The 9,991-nt window shown below is 62.6% G+C and overlaps 1 protein-coding gene across 1 annotated transcript; it reads left to right on the top strand.

Moving 5' to 3' along the window:
- Positions 1 to 2,015: 2,015 nt before the first annotated feature.
- Positions 2,016 to 9,311, top strand: FAM53A (family with sequence similarity 53 member A). The gene is made up of 3 exons (XM_043905882.1): positions 2,016 to 2,162; positions 2,501 to 3,133; positions 6,249 to 9,311. Exons 1-3 carry the CDS (start codon positions 2,016 to 2,018, stop codon positions 6,312 to 6,314), a joined length of 846 nt encoding a protein of 281 aa, XP_043761817.1. The 3' UTR covers positions 6,315 to 9,311.
- Positions 9,312 to 9,991: the final 680 nt, after the last annotated feature.

Below are 9,991 nucleotides of genomic sequence, written 5' to 3'. Positions count from 1 at the left end.
GGAGGGGGAAGATCCTCTGGAGGAGGGCATGGCAACCCACTCCAGAATTCTTGCCTGGAGAGTCCCATGGACAGAGGAGGCTGGTGGGCTGCAGTCCATGGAGTCACAGATTCAGTCAGATGTGACTTGGCACGCACGCACTCTCCCCTGCTTTGGAAGGCGGATTCTTAACCACTGGGCCACCAGGGAATCCCACCTCGTCACTTTCTTACTGGTGTCTTTTGATGAAGAGAAATTCTAAATTTCAATGCAGGCAAATGTATCAGTGTAAATTATTATTATTTTTTTTTAATCCTGTTTAAATAGTCTTTGCTAACCTGAGTCCAGGAGACACTCTCTGAAGCGCCGCTCCCTTGCTGCAGCCTGAAGCCTGCACTGTCTGAGCTGATCCGTGTGGGGTGAGGCAGGTGTGTGGGGGCGCGGCCGGCCGACACCGCTGCCCAGAACCACCGTCCCTGCCCCGTCAGTGGTCTTGTGGGGCTCCCGTGGGACCCTGTTCTGTGTGTCCCGGGGTCACTCCTGTCCTGGGCGGGAGACGAGGCCCTGGGGACGGGCTGCGCTCCTGGCCCCTCACTGCATGGGTCATCACCGGCTTCCGCTGTGGTGGAGGCAGACTGAGATGGAGCCTCTGCGAGTGTGGAGGGGCGCTGGGAGCCCCGCGAGTGTGGGCACCGGGAGCCCTGAGGCACCAGCCCGGGGCCTTAGCCAACCCCACCCCAGCGAATGCCCCCACCCCCGGGGCACGTGGCTCAGCTGGCCCTGTGCTGGGCCAGGAGGCACATAGCCCGGCAGCCCGGCCCTCTCGCAGAGGCCTGGCCCAGCCTGCTTAGCTCCCTGCCTGGCTCTGTCTAGAACCAGAGCCCTGGGGCGCCTACTCGCCGGCCGACCGGGCGGCCTGCGTTTGCACAGCCTGACTGTCGATGGGCCTCCTCCTTCCAGGTGATGAACCCAGCTTTTCACTTACTCCCTCTATGAGAACAGCAGAGAAGTTCTTTGTTTTGTCAGGAGTTTGTCATCCCATGAAACAGTCCCCCCGAGGAGCTGGAGCCCCATAACAGCGCTGCGTGCTGTGGAGGAGACTCTGGGTGTGGGAGGCAGAGAAGGCTGAGCGCCGAGTGCACACGAGGTCTGGGGGGGGAGCAGACATAGGCCTTCAGTAGACGCAGCTCCAAGTGGGCCCTCCACCTCCTGGGGCTAAACTGTGGCAGAGCAGAGTTCCATGGGCTTGGGCCGGGCCCCACTGGCCGCCGCAGCCCGCAGCTGCCCACCTCGCTGGACAGAGTGCCCATGTGATGTGGTCAAGGCGGGACCAGCTTTCTGAGGAGTGGCCCTGCTGACGACAGCCCTGGCGGGACACAGCAGATGTGCGTTTCATATTCTTTGCTCACCTGAAGACCTGTTAGGTATTTAAGTCTTACGGAAAAAAAGAAAAAAAAAAATGCATTTTGAGGTCCAGGCCTGCTGCAGTCCACGGGGTCTCAGAGAGTTGGACACAACTTAGAGACTGAATAACAACTTCTCCTTTTAATCACCAGGATGGCCATTGCTGGGGAAAAACAGATTTCAAGACAGGCCTATTTCTGAACTGTTCCTGAATCTGCATGTGTAAACCCACAATACTGAAACTTCTTTCTCTTCATTTTCAGTATTCTGCCCAGAAACTGAGCAGAAGTGGCCACTTGTTCCGTTTTGAGACTAACAGTGAGTGTTTAAAAGCCGCGGCGGGTTTTCCTGGGCTGTTGCGGGCTGGGACCGTGAGCAGGGCGGGACAGGGTCGCTGGCCCAGAGGCGAGGTCGCCCTCTGCGGGCCTTCCTCCAGGGGCAGCGGCGTGGGTGGGGCCCGGGGCTGCCGCCCACCTTCTGGAAGCTGCCTGCGGCGCACAGCTGAAAGGCCCGCCCTGAGGGGTCGTGTGGTCAAAGGACAGGCGGTCAGGCAGCGTCTGCCGCCTCGGCTCCAGCATGCTGGGTGCGTGCGTGCCTGGAGGGCCTGGGGCTGCCGGCCTGCCCTGCACGGCATGCCCACACACTGTGTGCCCTGCGGTCTGAGTGGCCTGGCCGCCGGCGCGGGTACTCCGGCCCCAGCGTGGGTGCTCCGGCCTGAATGTGGGTGCTCCGGCCCCAGTGTGGGTGCTCAGGCCGAGTGTGGGTGCTCCGGCCCGAGTGTGGGTGCACGGGCCCGCCCCTGGGTGCCCCCTTGGACGCAGCCCTGCCGTCCTCTCTGACTGACCGGGTGTGCTCGTTCCCCAGGATCTCCCGGGGCGTCCTGCTCTCCTACACAGGCCCCTTGGGCTCCAGGCCAAGGCCTCCTAGCTGGGGGTGAGACAGTGGAGGCTCTGGGGTTGGGGTCGCTGTGCACCTAGGTGACCCCTACAGCGTGTGCTGGTTGGGGGCCGATGTTCCCAGTGGGCAGGGCCCCTCAGCCCCCGCTGCCTGGAGGCCAGGGGTGGGGGCTCGAGGACGCGCACCCCTCACCCGTCTCTGTGTTTCCGCAGAAGAGTAGCACCCCCGGGAGGTCGTCGGTGGAGGACGGCCCGACGGAAGCCAGGTGGCCGTGGGCCCAGCCAGCCCTTTCCTGCCCGGCCCCCGCGGCCCGAGCGTGGGCACGCTCAGGGCCCGGGACCTCAGGGGCAGCGCCCGGTCGCCCTCAGTGCTGCCCACCAAGTGGCACGGCCGCTCCCTGTCGGAGCCGGACGAGCGGGCGAGCGGCGGGTCCCCGAGGCACCCCAGCGGCCCCAGGGTCTGGACTCCGGTCACCAAGAGGCGCTGCCACAGCGGCGGGAGCGCCTGGTTGCCTGGCCGCGCCCTCCCGGTCACCAGAGCCGCTTCACCCCTTGCGCCATGGCCGGCCTCGGCCAGCGGTAGCCTCCCCGCTCCAGGCCTGGGCAGGCCACCCGCGGGCGCCCGCACGCCCTCCCCGCGATGCCGCCTGTCGCTGGCGCAGGAGCGCCTGGTGCCGGCGGGCGCGGCCCCGCCGTCGGCCGGCAGCGCGCCCACAACCACGCCCGCATCCACGCCCGAGCCTGTTCCGCCGCTGCTCGCCGCGGTGCGTACGCGCGGGCGGGAAGGGCCGGAGGAAACACGGGCGCGCGGAGGATGCCCGCGCCCGGCCCTGAACTTCCTGAAGATGGCCCGGGTGAGGCTCCCTCCGGTGACGGGTGCTGGAGCGCCCCCCGCTCGGCCTGTTCCCCAAGCTCCTCTGTCCTCGGAGCGCTGCGCGAGGACAGACCCACGTGTCCGTTGTTTGTCGGTTGTGCCTGGTCCTTGGGGGTCAGCTGGGCCTGGGGCTCCCATGTCTGTTGGGAGATGATTCAGGGGGATGTGCCGCCCCGCGGCCCCTCCCCGTTGGCTCTGGCCTGCCTCCTGGGGCCCTGCCCTCCCCGTTCTCTGTCTGCTTGCTGGTGGAGAACCTTGTCTGCCGGCTGGTTCGGTGCTGGGGGTGTTTCCTTTGTCTCGCATCCCCCTTTTCCTGCAGACCGTGTCGTCTCGTTTGTCCTCACGGCCGCCTCACGTGGCAGGCACTGTCCCCGGGTGTCTGGTGACGCTGGGACCCAGAAGCTGACCTGTGGCCTTGCGTGTTGGGTGTGGCCTTTCCACCGTGAGCTTTCAGTGGGGTGCTGGAATGCCCCCATCTGCGTCCCCAGTTCTCCAGAGAGGTCTCAGCGCCAGCCGCCTGGGGAGGCTGGGCCCAGGCGGGTGTGACCCTCAGGTGGCCCCTCTGGGTGCTTGTGTCCTGCCTCTGGTGGACCACGGCCCCCCCAGCCCCGTGGCAGGGGACGAGGGCCTTGGGGCCCTCAGGTCGGTGGAGGTGTGTGTCTGCGCGCCTTCCTGCGGCCGGAGCCCCAATGCCGGGCTCCAGGTGCTCCAGGCAGTCGAGGACCCCTCCCTCGGCCGTCCGTGCCGTGGCCTGTGGGCAGGGTCAGCTCTGCCGTGAGCATGGACACTGGGCTGTGTTTCCACGAGGGAGAGAGGTTGAGCGTTTGTCTGGAGAAGGCCCGATGCCACGGCTAGGGGCGTGTGTGACGGAGCAGGTCGGCTCTTGGCTCGCGGGACGGTGTCTGTTCAGGGCCGCATGTGGCGGGGCAGGTCGGGTGTCTTCCCTGCTCTCGGCTCAGTCTCGGGGCCCCTTGGCTCCAGCTGCCAAGCCTGGGTGCATCTGTCCAGCGTAAATCGGCCGACGCTGGCAGGCATGTCCATACCGACTGTTTTGCACACAAGATGAGAGACCCCGTAAGATTGAGGGCCCCCGTTTCAGACTTGAAGTCTTGACCTTTGATTTTTTGAAAAAGCATTTTTTGTTCACCTGGTTAGATGTAGGTCGCTGTCAAACTGGAGCAGGACCGTCCAGTGACGAGAGTCGTGCGTGTTGGTTCAGGTCCCCTGACCAGCTCGGATTCTGTGGATTTGTGACAGGCCTTTTTGGGCCGTGAAGAGTCGGTGGTTTCTCGCTGCGTTGGCCTGAACCAGGAACATCCAGAGCTGCCCCTTTCACACTTGAGCTGTAGCTGTGATCAGGGCTGGGCTCGTGTCCCGGCTGCAGAGAGATCTCTGGGCCACGGTCTTTCTGCCTCCCGGCAGGTTTCAACCATCCAGCAGAAGGCCCAGCCTCTGTGCTGTGACTTCATGGGTGGAGAAGCGGGGAGCTTCTGCCGCCAAGTGTGCGGGGCTGGGCCTGCCCTGCAGTGGGGCGGGGGTGGTGGTGGAGTAGGAAAGTGACCTTGGCTGGGGAGTCCACCTGGATCTGAACGCAGAGGAAATTCTTTCCCGAGCCCTCATTTCGTGACCAGAATGTGTGGCCAGCTGTCAGGTCTCTGAAGATTTGATTCTTCAGTTTCACTTTCCAGCGGCTCACTCGTTGCAGTAGAGTAGTGACTGCCAAAACCAGGCTGTTTGTCTGCTGGAGCCAGTGGCTCCAAAGTGCCGGCTCTAGAGGGACGGCGGGTGGCCCGGGGGCGCTGTTCTGGGACACGCGTGTCCAGGACCCCGGCTGCGGGGGGCCCAGGGGTGCTGTTCTGGGACACGCGTGTCAGAACCCCAACTGCAGGGAGCCCGGGGGCGCTGTTCTGGGACACACGTGTCAGAACCCTAGCTTCAGGGAGCCCGGGGGCGCTGTTCTGGGACACACGTGTCAGAACCCCAGCTTCGGGGAGCCCAGGGGTGCTGTTCTGGGACACGTGTGTCCAGGACCCCGGCTGTGGGGGGCCCTGGGGCACTGTGCCCCATAACCGCTGCCCACACATGCATTGCCACCTCGTGCTCTGCCAGTGGCCTGAGAAACCCTGAAGCATGCAGTGACGGGTCCGGGGGCAGCATGGGCGGCCTGGAGGTTGCCCTGGACACTCCGTGGACAGCCCGTGGCCCTGCAGGATTCAGGGTGAGGGCGGGGGCGGCGTCAGGGGAACGGGGTGCTGGCCACACGAGGGGCTGCTGCTGTGTCATTCCCGCTGCTCCACCCGGATCAGGACCCTGGTGTGGCCTGGGGTGGCCAGTGGGCCTTGGCGGCCCGTGGGACCACCAAGGAGAGGTACCTCCGAGCGGGTGGGCGTGCGTCTGCCGCTGGGGCCGGTGCTTGGTCTGGGGGCACAGACTGGGGATGCGATTGTCGGGGGCAGGCCATGGCAGGGAGGAGCTGGCCGTGGGGGGCAGGAGCCCTGTAGAGCCCGTCTCAGATGGGCGCCCTGAGCTGGGCCAGGAGATGCCCGCTGGTACGGAGGGGGGTGGCGGCTCAGGGGAGGCTCCAGTGTGGAGTGTCTGTCTGTCTGCAGTTGACAGGTGAGGACAGCTGCAGTGTGTTTTTGTTGAAAGCGGAGCCACTGGACGAGGGGGGGCTGAGGAGGGGCCGTGGGGGGCTTGCCTGCCTGGAGCTGGGGGGCCCTGATGGGTGCCTCCTGAGGCTGCAGAGGCAGGAGTTGGGTGGTCTGCTGAGCGGGGCAGTTGGATGTGGACCCTGGGCCTCCGGCCCACCTTCCCCTGGGTATTTCACGGGACTGTGGACACAGCTTTGGCCTCGGGTCCTGGGCCACCATCCCAGCACACTGGGTCTCAGTGGGACCGCCTGCCCGAGGCAGGGGTGGGTGGGCAGGGCTCTCAGAAGGTAGCCCCCCAGGCAGCGGGGGTGTGTGGTGTTGCCAGGGGACCAGGGAGGTTAACGTGGACTCGGGGACCCTCAGGGGCCAGTGGGACGCCAGTGGGACACCGCCTTGCCCGTGACCTCCTGGAAGTGCCTGACGCCTGCGTCTCTTCTCTTGCAGACTCTGAAAACTTCAAAAAGCCTCTGCCCTCTCGGTTATGAAGACGAGGATGAGGAGGACACCTGAGTGAGGACGGCCTTGTCCTCCCCGTGGCCCTGCTGTGTGAGGCCCTGGTCTCCGCCCTACCAGCCCCGACCTGGGGTCCTGGTGGGGCTAGGCCACCGGCGAGGGCGAGGGCGGGAGCGGCCGGGACCCTGGTGACTGGGACAGTGCTGGCGAGGAGGGTGTCCTGCCTCTGGGCCCTGGTGAGCTGGACCTGGAGCAGATGGAGAGTAGCTGATCGGCGTGCAGGGCCGGTGCGGGCGCCTCACCTCTTCCTCGCCAAGGCCCGGGCTGTTCTGAATGTGAAGTGTCCCTTGGATTAAGTCTTTCCTAAAGCAGTGTTTTGGATTTTTACATTTCACAGTTCTGAGAAAGCATCTCTGTTTTGAAAGGAATTTTTGGATGCGCGTTCTGTTAACAGGCTCTGTGCGCAGACTGGCGTGGCCGTGTGTCCTGCACGAGAAGCTGTGTTCAGCTTCTCGGGACCCCGCGGCACGGTCCCCGCGAGCCACCTGCCCTGTCTGGAGCGGGGCCGCATCTCGGGCCGCTGGCTGGGGGCTCAGGGCTGAGGCCTTGGGCTGGTGAGGATGGTCCGGCCTCTCGTGCCCCTCCCCGGGCAGGTGCGGGGTAGGGTGGGGGCCGCACAGACCTCCGTTTGCTCCTTCTGACTCAATAAAACCCTGAGATTTCCACCAAAGATGTTGATCCGAGGAACTTTGGATAAGAGATGGAGCTTGAGAAAGCAAAAGGAAACGTTTATGATCTTTGCAGAAACGTCCTTAATTTTCTTTCCTGAGAAATTGTTGTGGGGCCCTGTGGAGAGCAAAGGCACCCTCTGAACTAGTTTGGATGTAGGCGGAAGGCAGGCAAAGCGGGGAGGTGGGCTCGTCCTGCTGAAACCTCACTCTCAGGCCTCCACCTGCAAGGTGAGGGGCAGGGGCTCCTGCCTCAGTGCTGGGGCCCCTCCTGGGGACGTTGGGCTGCCTGCCAGGCGCTGACCCATCTCCTGCAGGGACCCTGGCAGCACCTGCCCAGTGGCCGGAAGGATTTCTTCCCGTTGGCGTCAGAGAGGTCTGTCTTGTGCTACAACCACGGCTGCAGCCTGAGTCCTCAGACACACAGTTTGGCTCCTGGCTTGTCCCCTGGGGGGTGAGGGTGGATGTCCGTGCCCCAGACGGATGCAGAACGGGCCGCCTGTCCCATCGGAGGCTCCCCACCACTGGTGGCCTCTCTGGGGTGTCACCTGGACAGTGGGGTTTTGGAAGCTGCTCAGACTTAGCTGAAAGAGGAGAGGTCAAAAATAAGCGGCCGGGGGAGCTGCAGAGCACGGGGTGGAGGGATGGGATGGAGGCCTCAGAGGACCTCGCGGGGCAGTGGCGGGCTGGTGCGAGGGCCCGCAGCGTGCCGCCTCCTCAGAGGCTGGGTTTGGAGGGTTGGTCTCCTCCCAACAGATGCCTAAGATCCATCTGAGCTCTCGGCCAGTCGAAGTTCAGCGGGCGTTTGCCGAGCCCTGGGTTCAGGGAATAAAAGGATAAAAGCGAAGAAAGACGAAACAGGTAATAAAATAGGGGCAGAAAGGGAGGACGTTGACAAGGCCGCCGCGAGGAGACTGGGGGTCTTGCCTCTGCTGGACTCAGAGGATGGCCGGGCGGGATGACCAGAGAGGGACTGTGGGGGGCGAGAGGTGGGGTGCAGCCCCTGAGGGCCGCAGAGATGCTGACGCTGGTGAGGGGGCGCGGTGGGCAGGGGAGGGGGCGCGGTGGGCAGGGGAGGGGGCAGGGTGCAGACACAGGAGTCAGACCCGGGGACCCTGCAACCGCTGACTGTCCTGCAGAGACCATGCCCACCCAGGACGGCTTTGGGCAGACCCCACGGAACACACAGACGGGGTTCCACGTGGAGACACGCCCCTGAGAATCGAGCCAGGCCAGGGGACCCTGGTGTGGACAGCATGAGGGGACCCTTGGGGTGGGGGTGGACCTCAGTGGCAGCCGGGGTCAAGTGTCAGGGTGGACAAGGTCGAGGGCAAGCAGGGTCCAGCTCCTGCAGCCTCCACACCAACCCTCCAGATCACAGCGGGGAGACGGCCCTGGTCCCACTAGCCTGGAGGCCCCAAGCCCCTCCCCACGTCTCCCCGGGGCCTCTGACCTTGGCCCCCCACGCTCAGCAGGGCCCCGTCCCGAGGGTTTCTGCTCTGGGGTTCAGTGGAAGGGGAAATGATCCCCCCCACAATCATGCACCTCTTTCTGCTTTTCTGCAGGTTTTTTAGCTCATTTAAAACCTATTTAAGTTGATTTTGGTGATTTATATTGTCTTAGCACGTTGTCAGTTTCGTCAGTAGCATCCCCCTCTCTAACCTGTCACTCTCGATCCCGGCTCTCTGACCCCGCAGGGCCTGCTGGGCCTCTGTGTTCTCCCGCTCTGTTGATTAGCCCGTCAGACGTTTGTTTATTTTATTTATTTATTTTGAGGCACCAGCTCCTGGATTTACTGAGGAGTTCCCCCATTTTTCTTGTTTCCAATTCATTAATCCGCCTTTATCTGTACCCCCCTCCTGCCTCCCTGGATTTACTTTATTGTTCTGTTTTCCCTCCTTGTGTCCAATGTTTAGTTCATTTATTTTCAGTCTCTCTTGCTCAGTAATAAAAATATTTAAGGCTGTGAATTCTCCGCCAACTCCTCCTGAAGCTGGCTCCGCGGACGTGCGGTCTCTCTCTCTGTACAGCTGTAAAATCGTCTGTCACAGTAACTTTTATTTGCTCTCTGACCTAGGAGTTATTTAGGAGAGTAGCTTTGAATTTCTAAATCGTCCGGCTTCTTTTAAAGATCCTTTTAGCAATTTTTAGATTCACTGCATTAGCCTAAATAATGAGGCCTATAAATGTTTTATTGCTTGGAATATAGCAAGATACATGTGCATGTGTGTTCATGCATGTGCATGCATGTACCTGTGTGTGCACACACGTACACCAGCACCTATGTCTGTGTGCACACATGTACACACACATATGCACATGCACACACTCGTGAGGACCTGTGGGCCCACGTGGGCCCACTCATGCATTTGTGTGCCTGCCCAAGTGTGGCTGCATACATGTGTGATATGTGCACGCACACACATGTACACATACGTGCACATGTGTGTCTGCACCTGCATGTGCACACATGTACACACATACTCACATGTGAGCATCTGTGGACCCACATATGTGCATGTGCAGAATGTGTTTTTCTGCCCATGTGTGGCTGTGTACGTGTGTGATGTGTGTGCATGCACGGCTGTGTATATGCCCCTGTGGGGCTGTGCCCAGGTGCACACACACGCGTGCACACGTGTGGGGAATGTGCTGTGGTTTCCAGCTGGGCAAGGGCTGCCCAGATGAGGCGTCCAGGAGGGGACTCAGGCCTTGTTCTCCAGTTTCGTCCACCTGCTCCTGGGTCTCTGGCCAAGGTCCGGGCACTGGAGCTGGGCTCCCCAGGTGCTCACGACGACACCCCCGATCTCACGCCCCTTGGTGGGTCTAGGTGGCCAGGACTGCTTGTTAACAAGCCACAAAGACACCTTGAAGCCCCACTGCTGGGCAGCCTGGAAGAGGCTTGTGCGGGACCCCTGTGCTGGCGCAGAGGGTGGCCCTCATCCTGGTCCTGGCCTGGGTGTGTGCCAGGTCTTCCCCTCAACCCTGAAACAGGGAGCGGAGCTC

The sequence above is a fragment of the Cervus elaphus genome, chromosome 6 (assembly GCF_910594005.1).
Source record: "Cervus elaphus chromosome 6, mCerEla1.1, whole genome shotgun sequence".
NCBI lineage: Eukaryota > Metazoa > Chordata > Mammalia > Artiodactyla > Cervidae > Cervus > Cervus elaphus.
The sequence above is the reverse complement of the archived record's forward strand: the minus strand, read 5'-3'. Positions and strand labels throughout refer to the sequence as shown.